The following is a 19,658-nucleotide window of genomic DNA, read 5'->3' on the forward strand; positions in this document are numbered from 1 at the left end:
TTCTTCCAAATATATTGACATGTGGCATGTCTATTTTACCCTCCAATATGGTGATTTTAATAATTTGAAGCATTATTGAATAATATTTTTCTAACATTTAATGACTTCTCTGGATAATAACTTTGTTATACATAAATCTAAAAATAATTTTTGTAGTTGTTTGGTGACTTGTTCAATTATTTGGAAACGTTTGATAGTTTATTACCAACACACAGTTGTCTCTGAGTCACTGTCAGATAGATAATACTGGGCTTCACTTTCATATGATAGCCTTTGCAAGATTTTGATTTTTATTTAATGCCAGATTAATAACATGCAATCAAATTATAATAAATATCACACTATATATATCTATCCAGTTCAAATAAATTTTATTGATGATCAGATAATTTTTATCTGATTGTCACACGCCAAGAAAAGCTAACGAGTACTCCAAAATTAGATAAGTAAATAGAAGTATCTTCTAGGGACTTTGATAAGGAAGAAAAGCCTATTCAAATCTGCAAGGGCAAAGAGGACAATTTGTCAGTAAGAAGCAGAGGTGTTTTGTGGAACCTGAAGGCAGAAAAGTACAGCTGTGCCCCACAACAGACTGGAACCACAGAAAAGGCAGGCATAGGGTTCCCTGGTCTCAGCTTGGTGTTTCCCCTGCATAAAGTGGCCACTCGCTTGAGCTCTGTGTTGTTTCCAAGCTGTACTGTTTGCATTCCAGATTAACGAGCGAGAACGTGATTGGCCCAAATGAGAGAATGAATGTCTTTACCCCTAAGTGATAGTTAAGTGGCTTGATTAAAGATGTTAACTGACATTGAGACTAAGCTCCTCTCAGAACATGCTCTAAAAGGTTTAACATATGTCAAATTTTCTCTTAATTTGTCTATTTTGAATATCTTTCAGAAAAAATATGCACATACTCCGATGACTACTTTCCCAGGTATGTAGAAAATAAGTCATGGATTATGATTCCCAAATAATACGGAAAGTAACTAGTGTTATATTGCTTTATAGGTTTGACTTAGGAATGTTTCACTTGGGTTAAAATAAAAAATGAGTTTTAATTACTTTTACTTTCATCTGAAGATTAATAGTTATAACATTATCTACCCTAGTTATTTACTCTCCCTGAGTCAATGAGAGAGCTGCATGAAGGACAAAATGAAACTAATCTGGTATCTACAGAATCCTCGTTAATTTTGGAAGAAGATATCCTAGATTATGATTCAGTTCAGACTGTAAGAATGTAGTATAATTAAATATAGAATTGTGTGGCTTTTAAGAATTCAAGGTGGAAGGAAATCTGGCAATACCTAATACAATTTAATATATGTATGCACATACACAAAAATGCTTTGTGCTGTGTCATTTTAAGGGTATTGCCAATAAATAACTCTAAATAATACGCAGTTATAGATGTAACTTAACTTAATCTCTTATATTTATTAAGCAAGTTGCAGATAAATTTGTATAATACTTTTTTAAGAGAAGGTTTATGATGTCACATTAAAGAAGTTTCATTTTTTTTCTTAGACAGTATATTCTGACCCAAGTGTGTCATTAAATTGGAAATTTCTCTTTTGGGACAAAAAAAATCTAAATATAGAAAGTTTTCTAGAGGATTCTTTAAGACCTTTTTGAAATGGTAAACTGAAAGGTTGAAAATGACTTTCAAAACATAGAGCTTTCTCATTGGTATAGGGTAACACTGTAAGCTTTTTATTGTCCTCTAAAACATCCTTTAAAAAATTCTTCTCCACGTGGAAATGTCTCTGGAAGATTCAGATCTGGGCTACAAGCAGACCCACACGATAAAGAAAATCTATATTTTATGATTATTTTTATTTTTTCTCAAAAAAGTCCACATCACTCATGTTACAACATGAGATAATTTAAGTCATTAGTTCATATCAAGAGTGATTTGCTGATTTAGTTACAACAAAAAAATGTGACAAAAAGAATCCTACATAGCCATGTAGAACTTAATCTGACAATTGATTTTATACTCTTCACTTGAAAGGTAGTTAAGATGTATTGTTATAGAAAATAATGTGATACAATCATTCTACCAAAGAAGGGACTGGTGGTTTTTGAATTTGGATGATAAGAAATCAGAAAGAAAAATTGGTAAAATACCCATCTCAAAACAAGCAAGCTCTTGGCTGCAGGAAAAATTCAGAAAAAAAGCCTGGTTCTTTTTATAACATTCATTCCTTCAATAAATATTCATTTAACAAATAAGCATTTGTTAGACAATAGAGATACAAAGATGAAAAGATGCAGATCCTTCCCTCAAGGATTTAATAATCTGTTATCAACTGTAATAAATCTCCATTTAGGCAGAATTTGAATATACAATGCAGATTGTATCTATAAAGAGGCTATTTTATTAATTCACAAGTTTATGTATGTACTTCACAGCTTGTCTATTTCTCTGATTATGTAGTTTGGAAGCCAAAGTCACCTTTATAGGAGAGCATGGAGGCTTCAGGGAAAAAACAAACAAACAAATGAACTATCTCCTGCCATTAAGACAATATTAAAACAGCAAGTGGAAATAAGGACTATCTTTCTTTCAGTTCAGTTGCTCAGTCATGTCGACTCTTTACGAGCCCATGGACTGTAGCACTCCAGGCTTCCCTGGCCCTCACCAACTCCCAGAGCTTGTTCAGACTCATGTCCATCGAGTCGGTGATGCCATCCAAACATCTCATCCTCTGTCCCCTTCTTCTCCCGCCTTCAATCTTTCCCAGCATCAGGGTCTTCTCCAATGAGTAAGTTCTTCACATCAGGTGGCCAAAGTATTGGAGTTTCAGCTTCAGCATCAATCCTTCCAATGAATATGCAGGACTGATTTCCTTTAGGATAGACTGATTGGATCCCCTTGCAGTCCAAGGGACTCTCAAGAGTCTTCTCCAACACCACAGTTCAAAAGCATCAATTTTTCGGCACTCAGCTCTCTTTATAGTCCAATTCTCACATCCATACATGACCACTGGAAAAACCATAGCTTTGACTAGATGGACCTTGGTTGGCAAAGTAATGTCTCTGCTTTTTAATATGCTGTCTAGGTTGGTCATAACTTTTCTTCCAAGGAGCAAGTGTCTTAATTTCATGGCTGTAGTCACCATGTGCAGTGATTTTGAAGCTCAAAAATATAAAGGCTGTCACTGTTCCCATTGTTTCCCCATCTATTTGCCATGAGGTGATGGGACTGGATGCCATGATCTTAATTTTCTGAATGTTGGTTTTAAGTCAACTTTTTCACTCTCCTCTTTGATTTTCATCAAGAGGCTCTTAGGTAGGACTGACTTTTCCTAGGTAGTACTGACTTTTCTTAGGTAGGACTTAGGTAGGTATCTTTCTTAGGTAGGGCTAGAATCGTGGATGTTTCCACAGTTCCTTACATGGTTTGAGGCCAGTAAAAGGGAGGCAAGCTTCCCCCACCCTGGGTTCCCTGCTGCCCTGTCTCCCTGCTCCTTCTCAGCACTGGTTTAGGTGGGAAGCTATGCTGAGGGGAAAGAAATTTGTCTCTCTGATCAGACTTCTCTTCTGGCATTAGTAAGTCAGGAACATGATCACTTAAAGGAGAGCAAAGTGTCTACATCTAATAGAAAGTTAAATACCCGCTTCCTGGTGTTTATCCCAGGGAACCTGATTTTTCCTTTAAACGTAATTCTGCACAATTCTTGTCTTACGATCTGTGTTAAGAGGATAATGCAGTGAGAATAACATGGGTTTGAGATCCAAACAGTTCTGGATTTTAATCAAACTCTTGCAATTACTAGGTTTGTAATCTTGGGGAAATGAGCATTTCTGAAGGTGAATTATAACATAATACTACACTTACAGAGAGTAGGCGGTAAAAAAAAAAAGCTGACTACTTTATAGGTCTAAATTAAGGTCTAAGGAAATACCCACTCATTTGGATTATATTTACCCCTTAATTAAAGAAAGCAGTTCAGATAATCAGGAAAGCAGTTCAGATTTACATTAAGTTTATTATAGCTCCTCAGTTTTCAGAGTCTCTCTCAAGGACTTAGGACAAATTTCCAGCAACTTTTGCATGGTCTCCTCCTGCATGGTACTGAAAGGTGCTTTTATCACAAAATGTATCTCATCTCAGTTATTCTTCTACCTAAAATAATCTCTTGGATTTCTAGAGCTCTGCAGGTTGAGGACCCCGCTTCATTTCCCCTCTTTGCTGAATATACTGACCTGTTGCTCTGGAACAGACTTTAGTCTCAGCTGTCATCTCTACCTGTTCCCAGGGTTGAACATCCTGATGATACTGGAACTCCTGGGTAGCCTTCCCTGGCATCAGATTTCCGAGTAGATACATAGAAGAGGCCCTCACTATGACCACTGCTGCATTTGGAACCAAAACATCTCCATGTTCTCCAGCCTTCTGTTTGTTTTAATGTACAAGTAACCATAATCCAAACTCCAACCCTGTGTGAATGCAAAAAGTCCCGTCCATTGCCCAAGTCTTTGTGAGAATCTCCCAAAACGTGCTTACAGGTTTCAAAAATCTTATTCTTGATTGTCTTTGGGGCACACGTAGCTCTGTGTCACTGCTCTAGATTTCTTTCCCATCTCTTTACAGTTCTTCAAAGTAGGAGAACTTTCCAGTCTCCCTTCCCTCAATCTTTAAGAAAAAAGCACTTTTTAAGTGTCCTTTAAGTGCTCCAAAGCACTGGCAATGCAAGCTTCTGTGTTTGACTTTATTTAAAATAAAAAGTGGGCATTATTAGAAGAGCACTTGAACACTGATCAAAATAAAAATTTAGTATAGATGTCATATTTCTGAGACCCTATTAACATCTCTCCTCACAGGAAACACTACAGGTTCTTGGCTAACCCTAGCCATACAAAAATTGCTAGAGTTTACGTTTTTCTCCTGGATCAAGTGTCTATCTTTGATGTTTACTCATGCCAAGTTCAGGAAACCTACACTCGTGGTACAGTCCCTATCAAAGTAAAAATTTATTGAGCGTATACACAGGAACACATTGCTGCAGCAACTTCCGCTTTTCTCTCCTGCATCATTGTTTTTTTTTTTTTTTTGTCTCTTTGGTCTGATTCCCATCAGTATATAAACAGACAGTAACATCTTACATCTTTAAGAAAAGAAAAACTCTCTTGATACCAGGGTGCCTGTACCTCTTCATTGTTCTGTACAGGAAAACTTGGAAGTTCCATGTACATTCTGTCCCTATTTGCTGGCTTGTTGTCCTCTTCTTTCTTGAACCTACTCTATTCAATTCTCTGTCCTCAATAATCCACTGACTCAGCTCTTGTCAGGGTCCCCAGTGAAATATGTGTGGCAAACCTTAGTCTCACATGTGGTCCATCTGTAGCATGACACATTGTCATTCTCTACTTCTTGTGTGTGAGCTAAGTTGCTTTAGTCATGTCTGACTCTTTGTGACTCTATGGACTGTAGCCCACCAGGCTCCTCTGTCCATGGGATTCTCCAGGCAAGAAAACTGGAGTGAGTTGCCATGCCCTCCTCTAGGGTATCTTCCTGACCCAGGGATTGAACCCGCGTCTCTTAGGTCTCCTGCACCAACAGGCAGGTTCATCACTAGTGCCAGTTTTGAGACACTTGCTTATCCAGGCTCTGGGGCCCACCTCCATTTTAGCTTTCCTCCTCAATTACCTGCAGCTCCTTCTCCTTTGCTGGCTCCTGAACCATAGATGACAGAGTGCCCAGGGCTCATCTGGTGAACCTCTTCTCTGTCTACACTCATGTCATTAGTAATTTGATCCTCTCTCATGGCTTTCAGTAACATTTATACACTGGGCAAAGCCCAAACTTTTATCTGCCTATTCAGAGAAAGTGAAGCCACTCAGTCATGTTCGACTCTTTGCGACCCCATGGACTGTAGCCTAGCAGGATCCTCTGTCCATGGGATTTTCCAGGCAAGAGTACTGGAGTGGGTTGCCATTTCCTTCTCCAGGGGATCTTCCTGATCCAGGAATCGAACCTGGGTCTCCCACACTGTAGGCAGACACTTTACCATCTGAGCCACCAGGGAAGTCTTTCAAACAAATATCTATTAAACAAATAAATTTAATCAAAACCAATGTCTGACAGACCCGTAAGCTTACTCTTTCCTCAATCTTTCAACTTTCCAGACCCTTAAAATAGTTTTATTTAGTTTTCCAGAAATGTTTTCATTTTTATTTGGATGTTGAAACCCGCATTTATGTCTTAGAATTTGGAAACTGAAAAGAACAACATAAGGAATAATTTAATATTTCTGTTTTTTAAATCAGGAAATTTAAACTTTGGGAGTTTATGTTCAACGTCACCCAGGCAAAAGTAATGATTTTTTAAAAATTGAACTCATTTAATCTTAAATAATAAAGTATGAGGCATTTTCTTTAAAAGGACTTCACAATAAAAATGATAAAATATGAATAAGAACTTTAAAAATAAAGACTAGAGAAAATTTATGTGAAAGTGGAAAATCTGAACCATAAAGATGTAGATTGAAGGCAAAAGAAGAGGGCAGAAGAGGATGAGATGGTTGGATGGTTGGATGAGATGGTTGATCACTGACTCAATGGACATGAGTTTGAGCAAACTCCGGGAGGTGGTGAAGGAGAGGAAAGCCTGGCGTGCTGCAGTCCATGGGGTTACAAAGAGCTGGGCATGACTCAGTGACTGAACAACACAATCACAATATTATTTTAAAATTTGAAGTGTCAGTAAATGTGCTAATTGGTTAGAGGATCATTTCAGACATGTTGAGAACAGTAGAGAACCTGATCTGGCCCAAAACTCAGAGGTGCACTAGCCTCTGGGCATATTTATTAATTTACTCTAAATAGTAATGTCTTCAACATAAAACACTGCCAAACATTTTTGCTTGAAGTTTATTGGATATTTGCAATAGACTGGAGCTATTTGGCATTGCCAAGTAAAAATATACTTATTAACTTGTTGGTTAGACTGCTTCTTTATAATAGATTATTTGCGATGATTAATCATTTGAGACCTGCCTGCAGACACAGGCCACTGCATTATAAATCACGTCCTATTTTCTTCATAGGGAATGAAATGATGTTCAGTTTTTGGACATGATTTATCATTTGCAGGTTGTATCTGCTATTCATGTGTGCTGGGAAAATGGATGGATTGTCTTATTAAAAATTCCTCACCCTTTGCTATTTTATTCTCTGCATAGCCAGAGAAAAACCATTAGCAGGGACTTAACTTTGTATCCCAATATTAAGCTGTAGTGAACTACCAATAGACAGAAAGGGTATGGACGAGTTTCTTTGTTATCAAATAAGGCAAATACATGCCAGCAACTGGACTTTTCAAATAATATCATACAGGTATCATTTGATCTTTTTTTAAGGATGGATACACTCTTGATATTTAAGTATACTGTCTTCTTTCAGAAGCTTGGGACTAATATAGGTGTTATGCCTGTGATAAGAGTTTTTCCTTTTGATGTAATTCCCTCCAGCTCTTGGTGATATATAATCTCAAAGTTAAAGCAGTTGCTGCTATTTTATGAAATGCCACTCACTGCCTAAAATGTTCTTCTGTTGCCAGCCTGCTATTGTGAAAGCTGGTCACCAGGGCCATTGTCACTGCCTGTGACAATAGTAGTTGTCTACTGTAATCCTAATAGGATTATTCAGATGAAGCAATAAGGACATTTAATCAAACATCAAGAGCAAATAATATTTAGAGCTTTAGGACCAGACTTGCATTACAATCCTAGCACTGTCAGTTACTATGTGTCTTTTGACAATTTGCCTCTGTAGCTTGCAAATTCCTTATGTGCACGAATGGGGAGTTTTGAAAAATGAATCTCGTAGGGTTGTCCTGAGGGTTGAATGAGCACTGGCATAAATAAAAGCTTTCATGTTTGCTATTTATTGCTGATATTACACATAAGGTTAGGGAAAATATGTTAATCTATCTGAAAAGTGGGAAATAATATTTCTGTAGAATTTCCCTGGGTTTTTTATATAACGTATGTAAAACAGCACAGTATTTGGATGTAATAGGTAATCAATTATTTTATTGCATCTGCCAAACTGAGTCTACAATATTTATCTGGCCTCTTATTTTTTAATCACTGTCAATATTTAGTAAACAGTGTTAGGGGTCTGTTCAGAGTGATATTCTTGGCAAGCAAACAGGAAGTACAGTGTATAGTTTAGTGCACAGATAATCTAGGTTCTAATCCCAGCTCTGCCATTTCCTGGTTCTGTGACCTTCAGCATATTATATAAACAATCAGTGTCTCAGGTTCCCTATCTATAAGATGGGAATGCTATAGTGCCTGTCTGGTTAAATTATTGTGGGAAATATAAAAGGAATGAATATATATAATACACTTCAAGTAACTCCTGACACACAGTAAATGCTAAATAAGTATTTGCTATTATTCACTAAAAGAAGATCCAGAATACACTTTTCAAATTCATACAAACACATGCATGCACACTTGTATTTACTGACTCACATGCACATCTACCTTGGGTGGTCAAGGCTGGATAAGAATGTGCAATAATTTACCCAATAATGAAAATAGCTGAGAAATTAGATATGAACTCTGTAGATTCTAACAAGGCAAATTATTTCCTTCTTATAGGGAAGATGAATATGATCTCGAAGACACACCAATTTATGGTAACGTAGATAATATGGCCTTAGGTAAGTTTTATTTTTTCAAAAATTAAATTTACCTATAAATCAATTACCCCCACATAATTCCACAAAGAATTTGAAGTAGCTTATTTTTTGTCACAATCATATTTAAATATTCCAATGGTAACCATCCATTCGAGTATATTTAGCATACCATTTATTATGTATTTTCAAAGCTGCATATTGTAAGTTGTATTGCAACATTCAGTGTGAATCAACATCCTGTTTTTCTATATTCTCTTTATTTCAATCTAGTTTGTAGTGAGAATACCGGAAGACTCAATTACCATGAATTCTGACACACACAGATTTCTATGAAATAAAGCTATTTCTAGAACAGAAGATTGCCCAGGGAAACAGTGCTTTATGCTCTGTATACAAAAGCATATCTACAGTGAATAATTTGGAACAAAGAACAGATTCTCTGGTTTCCTCTGTTTTAACTGGTTCTTTTAAAGTAGGGAATCTAGGGCTGCACTGATGACAAGCAGGGAAAGAGATTTGTAACAAGTACTCTTCAATTCCCAGCATCCTTTATTCCTCGAAATGTTCCACTCCCCCACAACTAAAAATCTCCTGCTGCTGCTGCTGCTGCTAAGCCACTTCAGTCGTGTCCGACTCTGTGTGACCCCATAGATGGAAGCACACCAGGCTCCCCCTTCCCTGGGATTCTCCAGGCAAGAACACTGGAGTGGGTTGCCATTTCCTTCTCCAATGTGTGAAAGTGAAAAGTGAAAGTGAAGTCGCTCAGTCGTGTCCGACCCTTAGCGACCCCACGGACTGCAGCCTACCAGGCTCCTCCATCCATGGGGTTTTCTAGGCAATCGTACTGGAGTGGCTTGCCATTGCCTTCTCCTAAAAATCCCCTACATGTCTCAAAACAAACAGCTGTGATCTGATCCCAGCCCTCTGATGAGAAAAGCTGTCAGACAAGGGTTACCAATTATCCCTATCCTTGCCCTCTAAGCACTTAATTCATGATTGGTGGAGGGTGAGGTAGGTGGTGTTAACTCCTGTTGATTGGCCTCTCAAACACAGATTCCCAGTAATGAATGAAATTTATCTGAATCTCTATATATCAAGACAGTATGAAATCTCCTAAAGTTAAACACGTAAGAATTTTATAGGAGTCAAGAATTTAAATAATCTTTGTCTCCCCTCCTCCCCCACCACCATTGTGAAATATCCTTTAATCCTCTGCTCTCTGAGGAATCAAAACTATTTTTCAGGAATAGACTATTAAAGAATTTTCCTTCCTATTTCCCTTTGCAGAATTGTGGTGCCCACTTATACTATTTGAGGACTTAATTTCTTTTGTATCCTGGTAGCTCAAAGCCCCGGAGAAGGCAATGGCAGCCCACTCCAGTACTCTTGCCTGAAAAATCCCATGGACGGAGGAGCCTGGTAGGCTGCAGTCCATGGGGTCGCGAAGAGTCAGACACAACTTCACTTTTCACTTTCATGCACTGGAGAAGGAAATGGCAACCCACTCCAGTGTTCTTGCCTGGAGAATCCCAGAAACGGGGGAGCCTGGTGGGCTGCCGTCTATGGGGTCGCACAGAGTTGGACACTACTGAAGCGACTTAGCAGCAGCAGCTCAAAGCCCACCATATCTGCAGTCTTCACGAGTAGTGAGCACAGTTGCCTCTCTTACAGGTTCTGATTTAGTAATTCCACAGTAGGGCTTAAGAACCTCCTATTTAACAAGCCTCCCAGGTGATTCTAATGCACGTTACCCATGGTTTATGCTTTGAGAAACATTATAGGCCAGTTCTCTACCTTGCTTTTCAGAAAGGGTTGGAGGATTACAAAGTACCTTGTATTATAAACACACCTTTTCATCTATGGGGTCAAATTGGTGCAATCAACATTTCTGCAACATTACTCTCCATCCTATAAGTCATTAGCTCTCCTTCCTCTCCCTTTTAAATAGAGTATCTGGGGAAAGAAAGGTACGGATGACTCAGCAAGCATCCCTCACAGAAGGAAATAGGTTCATGCCTGCTGGCTGGTGGACATGGCCAAACCTCCCCAACAACTTAGCATTATATACCCCACTGTATACCCCTCAAAACAGCCTGGATGAACTGTCTTGTCACTGATATGTGGAACAACAAACATAATCTAAAATATATATTTTTCAAAGACAGTATAGGGTTAAAAAGGACTCTGAGTAAAATATCTTTCTTATGGAAAATATTACCAAATTTTGATCATCAATATATGTGCTCTGTGCTTTATGCCACCTGCACCATTTGTAATCATACTTAAATAGAAGGGCACAAGCAAGCTTTTAACTCATGGGATCTCCCTAACATATAAATGGTAGTTTGAGCAGAGACTGTCATGTCCTGCGATGGTATAAAAAGTGTAATATGATCTCATCTTTATCCAAGTGACCGTCTTTTGTCTAATTGTTAATACTGTGGGGCAACAGGATTCTCCACAGTCTGATCTGCAGACAGCAGTTTGTACCTCCTTACCTTTGCATCACCCCAAAAATAGACTAATCAAATGACTCCCGAGGGTTCCAAATTTATAGCTAAGTGTTGTTTGGGTCATGTATTATGATTTGAGCCAGCATTTTTAAATCTTTCCATTGTAAATCTCTTTTCAACTTCCCAGAACCAGTGGATGAAAACTGCTACGAACAGATGAAAGCACGACCAGACAGATCTGTGAACAAACTGCAAGACGCCCCACCTTCACAGGTGAGTTTTGTTTTCTGTATCAAGGGCCAGATTCAGCCTAGGTCATGGCACAGCTGCCTGTTTCACGAGTATAAAGGCAGCATATTCTGATAAACATCAGAAGCAGCCTGTTAGAAATTTTGCATTCTGAACTGCTGTCAAATTCTAGAGCCTAAGCTCTAATGACGAGAAGGCAATGGCAAGCCACTCCAGTACTCTTGCCTAGAAAATCCCATGGATGGAGGAGCCTGGTAGGCTGCAGTCCGTGGGGTCACTAAGGGTTGGACATGACTGAGTGACTTCACTTTCACTTTTCACTTTCACACAGTGGAGAAGGAAATGGCAACCCACTCCAGTGTTCTTGCCTGGAGAATCCCAGGGAGGGGGGAGCCTGGTGGGCTTCTGTCTATGGGGTCACACAGAGTCGGACACGACTGAAGTGACTTAGCAGCAGCAGCACCAGCAAGCTCTAATGAAAAACTAAGAAGGCAAATAAATAGTTTTCAGAGCTACACTTAAAGAGTCAAAATTGTGTACAACTACAAAGGCAGTAGATTTCAGGGGGAAAGTGGATTCTCTTTCTAAATAATTAAGCTTTTTTTCTTTCAGAGCAAAAAGAAAGTTACATGTATCATAGAAATAATTATAAAAAGTGACACAGAATGCTCAGAAGACTGAGATGTCAGGAATGGATGGTGGATGGGGAGAGAAAGACCTTAGTGAAAAGAAATTAACTGTAAAAGAACGTACTTCTGTTTTATAAGGAAAATGAGTGTAAATTTAATACAACCTCTATGGCTATTGTCTTATGGCGAGATTTACACGCGGCTTGTGGGGGATAGGCAGGACTAAAGCATACGCAGAAATAGAAAAGCCCAAGAAGAAATGGGTAGTTTATACTTTTCCTACCCACATCAGTTCAGCCTCCTCAGACACAGCACTGCTGTTCACAATCTTAGTGGATGCGTAGTTGAAGTGTTATAAACTTCAGTTACAATGGTTCTTTCTTCTTCCCTGTCCCATCCCTTTTGTTACGTGCTCTCATGCTATTTCCTAGAAACAGGCATAGGGCCAGCATTTCCTAGGTAGTCGTTATACGTCAGACTTGTCTTATGTGCTTTATAGGCCTGAGCATTTTAGATTCCTATGAGGGAGAGAGCATGATTATTCCCATTTGACAGAGATGATATAAAACTTGCCCTAGAGTCTCAGAAACTAAGTAGGGAAACAGAATCCAACCTTAATCCCACTTGACAGAAAACATTTTCCTCTCAAAGATGGGTCAAAACTTGGAAACTTCCCATTAAGATAGAATTTCCTTTTTCTTTATAGGAGCCTTCTAAAAATAAAATTTTAATTTTTTTTTTTTTTTGAGAAAACAAGATGTAGTGAGGTTTAAGCAGAATGTAAAGTAACTCTCTCATGGGCAAATCTGCCATGTGACATTCAATTAATTGTTAAATGTATTTTAGATAAAAGGCATGAAAAAACTGCTTGTTATAATATTTGCAAAATTCATGATAATAAAAAGAAAATCTTTTGAGAAAGGTTAAAATATAACTATACCACCAGAAATGCAGAGATCCACAGTACCTTAGTTATAATAGAACCGAGAGGTCTGTTGCTGTTTGAATAGAAGTTGCTGTTTAATACATGTAAATTAAATAGGTCAGCCTTATTTATGCCGCATCTGGTTTATACTCAAGAGGAAATTGCGGAGAGCCTTAAAATGTCTTTAAAAGTCTGTTATTTTATAAATTATATATTTAAAGACATTTCTAAGGGAATTAGTCTTTATCTTTCTCACAAATTGCACAAATTAGAAGCAATCTCTACTTTTAAATTAATTTTCATTGGAGTATAGTTGATTTACAATGCTGTGTTTGTTTCAGGTGTACATCGAAGTGAATCAGCTATATATGTATATTCACTCTTTTGTAGATTCTATTCCCATATGGGTCATTACAGAGTACTGGGTTGAGTTCCCTGTGCTATACAGCAGGTTCTTATTAGCTATCTATTTTACATATAGTAAGTAGTGTGCATAGATCAATCCCAATTTCCCAATTTATCCCACCAGAAGTAATCTCCTTATATTTGCTCAATTCCATTTTATTAGAGGGCTTCCCTAGTAACTCAGTTGGTAAAGAATCCATCTGCAATGCAGGAGACTGTGGTTCGTTTCCTGGGTGGAGATTTCCACTGGAGAAGGGATAGGCTACCCACTCCAGTATTCTTGGGCTTCCCTGCTGACTCAGCTAGTAAAGAATTCACCTTCAATGTGGGAGACCTGGGTTCGATCCCTGGGTTGGGAAGATCACCTGGAGAAGGGAACGGCTACCTGCTCCAGTATTCTGGCCTGGAGAATTCTATGAACTGTATAGTCCATAGGGTCACAATGACAGTTATCATCAAAACACTGCCCAGTGAACTACTATGGTACTCAGTTACTTTGGTCAATTACAAAAGTGTGAAGAATCCATAATGCAATACAAAAAAAGCTTGATGGATCAAATATTGGAAACAGGAAAAAGCTCCTTGTCCTTTGAAAATGATGTATACAGTTCAAAAGTTGCCATTTCAGTCTCTAAGTCTGCTATTAACCGGGAAGAGTTGACTGGGAAACCTAGTGACAAAATGGGTTCATGAGAGTTCCCTAAAAATTTTAGGGGATGAGTGTGAACTTATTTTTCTCTTATCCTCACATCAAAACCTCACCCATCCCTCATTTCTCTCCATGTCAGAAGCATCCTCTCCCCTTTCCAAAGCCAATAGTCCTACTTGGGTTCTTGACTATTTCTTCTACTTCTTTCAAGATCTTGCACCTTCAATTATTTGTCTCCATTTCTTTAAATGAATGAAGTACTATTGACTTACAAATTCACCCAAATTTCTGCAATATTTAAAAACACAAAACAACAAAACTTTTACTTCAACCCATTTTTGTCTCTAATTCCTAAACTGGTTTTTACTTTTCTCCAGTTTCCATTTATATTCACAGATACACATATTTTTTATCCCTTTCTATATATTTTCTGGGCCTCCCAGGTGACTCAGTGGTAAAGAATTCACCTGCCAATGCAGGAGACAGGAGACACAGGTTTGATCCCTGGGTCAGGAAGATCCCCTGGAGGACGAAATGGCGATTCACTCCAGTATTATGCCTGGAAAATTCCATGTGCAAGGAAGCCTGGTGGACTACAGTCTATGGTGTCGCAAAAAGTCAGACACAACTGAACATGCATGAGCATGCAATGCACGTGTATTTTCACCCATCTCCACTGTTTCCCCATCCATTTCCCATGAAGCGATGGGACCAGATGCCATGAGCTTTGTTTTCTGAATGTTGAGCTTCAAGCCAACCTTTTCACTCTCCTCTTTCACTTTCATCAAGAGGCTTTTGAGTTCCTCTTCACTTTCTGCCATAAGGGTGGTGTCATCTGCATATCTGAGGTTATTGATATTTCTCCCGGCAATCTTGGTCCCATCACTTCATGGGAAATAGATGGGGAAACATTGGAAACAGTGTCAGACTTTAATTTTTTGGGCTCCAAAATCACTGTGGATGCTGATTTGGGCTCCAAAATAACTGCAGCCATGAAATTAAAAGATGCTTACCCCTTGGAAGGAAGGTTATGACCAACCTAGACAACATATTAAAAAGCAGAGACATTACTTTGCCAACAAAGGTCCGTCTAGTCAAGGCTATGGTTTTTCCAGTGGTCATGTATGGATGTGAGAGTTGGACTGTGAAGAAAGCTGATCGCTGAAGAATTGATGCTTTTGAACTGTGGTGTTGGAGAAGGCTCTTGAGAGTCCCTTGGACTGCAAGGAGATCCAACCAGTCCATTCTAAAGGAGATCAATCCTGGGTGTTCATTGGAAGGACTGATGCTAAAGCTGAAACTTCAATACTTTGGCCACCTCATGCGACGAGTTGACTCACTGGAAAAGACTCTGATGCTGGGAGGGTTTGGGGGCAGGAGGAGAAGGGGATGACAGAGAATGAGATGGCTGGATGACATCACCGACTCGATGGACATGAGTTTGAGTGAACTCCAGGAGTTGGTGATGGACAGGGAGGCCTGGCGTGCTGTGATTCATGGGGTCGCAAAGAGTCGGGCACAACTGAGCGACTAAACTAAACTAATTCAGCTGAAACAATACTTGGTAAATCACAAATGACCATTACACATACAATCTGTGGTCTTTTCTCAAGACTCACATTCGTTGAACTCTATAGGACTTGATAAATGTTGACCAGTTGTTGACCAGACACACATTTGGAATGTTTTCAGTAATAAGGTCAAAAACTCAATTCAAGCTATATCATAAAAGGGAAATCACTGGCTTATATAACTGAGATATGAGGGTGTCTTGTTTTTGAAATGATTGAATATGAGGGCTCCTCTATTTCTTCTCCTTACTTCTTTGTTACTGACTTTATTCTCTTCTATTACCAACAGGCTCTTCCATTGAGGCTGGGAAAGCCACAGGAGACCCATATTTTCTTTCTCCCAAATCCAGGGAAAGATATCTTTTCTATTTCTGCACCTGTACCTCAGTCCCAAAAAGGCCATGTAATTGGCGCTGCTGAAGTCATATGCCTACTCTTGGCCCAGATTCTGTTGGCAGGAGGATGGGTAGTGTAATTGGATCCAGCCTGGGTCGAATGCTTATTCCTGTGCTGAGATGGGATACAGCATTGTAATTGATAGGCTCTCCAGGACCAGATTGAGGAAAGAAATCTCCTAAAACAAAGTGGAGAATTTATTAAAGAAAGAGAATAGAACAAAGTGCTGCTGCTGCTGCTAAGTCGCTTCAGTCGTGTCCGACTCTGTGCGACCCCATAGATGGCAGCCCACCAGGCTCCCCTGACTGTCAAAAAAAGTTACCCACCCCTTTATATTACTAAATGCCTTTTGGTAATTTTGCTAACTTCACTGACATATTCTCTATCTAGGCAAAGGTAAAGCAGGTCTTAAAACATGAGGCATGTTAAGAGAGCAGTGAAATGTCCAGTTTGCTTGAAATACAGAGTTTATGGAGGGGAGTACTGGGAATCAAATAGCAGGTATGAATTATGAGCAAAGGAAACCATGAATGTTATGCTATAAAATTCAGACTCTAGGCTAAAGTTTCGGGGCCAGGATGGTAAAATATAAAAGTTATGCCTTAGGAAGATAATTTGAAAATAGTATATGGGCTAACTGGCAGAACATAGAGATGCGATGGCAATGATACCAGTTACCTATCTACAATTATCCAGAAATTATTTTAGAAATAAAGTCAGACCAAAGATACCAGAGAGGTTATAAATAGAACCATCCCCCTGCCTGGTAGAGGAGATAAGACTTTTTCACTTTTAGCATGAAAACAAGTGCCAACAGGGAGAAGCTAATCTATGCATCGAGGGGTTGTTAATCCAAATGTTGCTTCTTTACCAAAAACCCCACAAATTGATATAACTTTGGCTTACTCTGAATGGTAAACCCTTTTTTTTTTGTTTATTCAATGGCTGTTCTAAATTTTTAGCCTACAGCTCTGATAATTATAATACCACCATACCTTGGACCTTATCTTGGTTCGAAAACCAGGTTTGAACTGGGCAGTCTACTTAAACATTGGGTTTTTTTGCTAGATGCATACTACAGAGATATACAGCAAGGGGTTAGTTGAATTTGTGGGTGCAAAACTGTGGATATGGAGGGCAGACGATAACATTATATGCAATATTACATAAAAATTATATATATGTTTACCTGCTCAAGGGGTTGGCATCCCTCACTCCCACATTGTTCAAGGGTCAACTGTAAATTACCTCCATTTGCTAATAACATTGTAAGATGCACGTTAAGTCATTGCAGTCATGTCCAACTCAAAGCAATCCTATGGACTGTAGCCCGCCAGGCTCCTCTATCCATGGAATTCTCCTGGCAAGAATACTGGAATGGGTTGCTCACCCTCCTCCAGGGGACCTTCCCACCCTATATTGTAAGATAGGTACTCTCATTTGATACCAAGAGGTTTAAAATATTGATAAAAAAAAACAAACTGCCCAAGGTCCCATGATCAGAATGTCACAGCTGGAATTCAATCCTAAAACTTTCAAACACCAAATTCAAGATCTTGCCTTCAGGCTTATTGCTTTCTGCAAGTTTCTCTAGTCTCCTGCCCTTCTTAATCTAGTACTGACCCAGCTTTAGGCCAGAGAGGACCACCAGGCTTTTTTGGATGCAAATGAATCCAAGACCAACCTAAATGAGCTCAAAGAGGATCTGGGGACAGGTAGGCAGGAAGGAAGTAATAGGGGAAAATGGGAAATGCAACTCTTGCCAAATGCTGGTCATATAAATGGTTGTTCGTGGTTGTTTAGTTGCCAAGCCATGTCCAATCATTGCAAGCCCATGGACTGTAGCCAGCCAGGTTCCTCTGTCCATGGGATTTCCCAGGCAAGAATACTGGAGTGGGTTGTCATTCCCTTCTCCAGGGTATCTTCCCAACTCAGGAATCAAAGCTGGGTCTCCTGCATTACAAGTATCTTCTTTACTGACTGAGCCATCAGGGAAGCCCCAGTCATACAAATAAACCCTGTTAACCTTATACTTCTGAGTCTCAAATGTAGAGAAAGTACAGACTTTTGTGGGTATCAAACAACCAATTATTAAACATATGTAAAGCATATTTGATTGGTTATATTCCTTTCTGTCATGCTTTGTTCCCAGTTTAACAAGTCAGAGTATTGTTACTTGGTAGGTGAAATACAGGGCAGGCACTCCCTGAGGTGAATGCAGGGGGAAAAACTGGTTAAAAAATCCATCTAAAAAGTGTGTATTCTGAGTATAAGAAAGAAAACTGTTTTCTTTTAAGCATTTTCCACTCCAAATCTTGAATTTATTATTTGTAGTTATCACTCTAATTGACAAATTTGGCAAATAAGGCCGTGAAGACCAGAAAACAAACGTTTGTTTTTGTTAGGCTTTTGAGTTTCCCAGAGGTCAAAGTCAAAGAATGGCTAACAGTGAAAACTTACCATACCTTTCTTTTTTAGGAAACTGAAGTAAGGATATGCTATGCCTCATTAGATCACAACAATGAAGGGAAGCGAAGAAAGCCCAAGAAACCGAAAACTCATTTGTCAGACAAGGATGAAGACGGGCAGATGCATGCAATGGATATCAGCCTTTCTAAGACCACTTTGGTGGACAGTTTCCCACCAGAAAGCGAGACAATAGAGGAAAACATTCATGATGATCCCATCAGGCTGTTTGGATTGATCCGTGCACAGAAAGAAAGTTCACACTCGCTAGACTATGATCTAGCTCAGTGAACTGGCTCTTACTGGACCTGTTTGTCAAAGAAATGAAGACCCATTTGACACAGCATGACTTGCCACGGTGATGATCTGATCGTCTGTTGGTGGGATGGTCGCTTACCTTTTATCCAGAGGTTATGTTATGCATGCCAAATGGAATACCATACAAATTAGCTATTTAGTTATTTGAATTCACTTAAAAAACACCTGTGTAGTAAAATGTAAATAAAATCAAGTTTGCCAGTTGAACCTGATAGAAGCCATAACTTCAAAACAATACTCAGTGATGTAAACCTCCCCTGAAAAAAGGTTTTAAGCATATGTTCTTGATCATGTTGAAAGAAGTCAATATTTTTTTTTAAAGTTCTCTTTTCTGAATGTGAAATACCCCATAATTGGAGAAAATTTCTGATTGAAAGGCATAGGAGGCATTTAAACTTATTTCTAAGAGTAGAGAGATAAGCTTCTTAATATTTTCCACAAATGGAAATTTTAGTTCTAGAAATTATGAAATTAATGCATACTCCTTATAACAATAAATAGTATAAAAAATAATTTAGATATTCCACTTGCCAGACATAATTGCCATGATCAACTTTCTATATATTCTTTTAGATATTTTTCTCGGCATGACCATACATATTCCCATATATAGGCCCACCAGTTTTTTTTTTTAAAGAAAAGGGGGAATGATGATTATACACATATTATTTAAACTTTTTTCACTTAATATATCATAAATTTCTTTCCAGTATTATTTTTAACTATAACTAACTATAGTTAATAATTTTAATTTAATGACTGCATAGTATTTCATTGATGATTGTACCAAAACTTAAATAATTTTGAAGTTCATTTAGCTTGTTTCCAATCTCTGGTTTTTTGCTTTTACAAATAACATTTTAATGAGAATCCATCTTTGCACATGTTTGGTACTTGTCTGACTTCTTGTGGCTAAATGTCTAGGAAAAGGATTGCTG

General features: G+C 38.5%; 1 protein-coding gene across 1 annotated transcript in view; it reads left to right on the forward strand.

The window, feature by feature from the left end:
* The window catches only part of TRAT1 (T cell receptor associated transmembrane adaptor 1), a 49,536-nt gene extending 30,175 nt beyond the window's left edge, over positions 1-19,361 (forward strand). The window contains exons 3-6 of the mRNA XM_055418243.2: positions 898-934; positions 8,619-8,680; positions 11,300-11,385; positions 18,415-19,361. Coding sequence (XP_055274218.2) covers positions 898-934; positions 8,619-8,680; positions 11,300-11,385; positions 18,415-18,693 — 464 coding nt within the window. The 3' untranslated portion in view covers positions 18,694-19,361. The remainder of the gene's footprint in view (positions 1-897; positions 935-8,618; positions 8,681-11,299; positions 11,386-18,414) is intronic.
* The last annotated feature ends 297 nt before the right edge of the window (positions 19,362-19,658 follow it).

Source organism: Moschus berezovskii, chromosome 1, assembly GCF_049115385.1.
Source record: "Moschus berezovskii isolate FMDL1 chromosome 1, NW_MosBer_1.0, whole genome shotgun sequence".
In the NCBI taxonomy this organism is placed as follows: Eukaryota; Metazoa; Chordata; class Mammalia; order Artiodactyla; family Moschidae; genus Moschus; species Moschus berezovskii.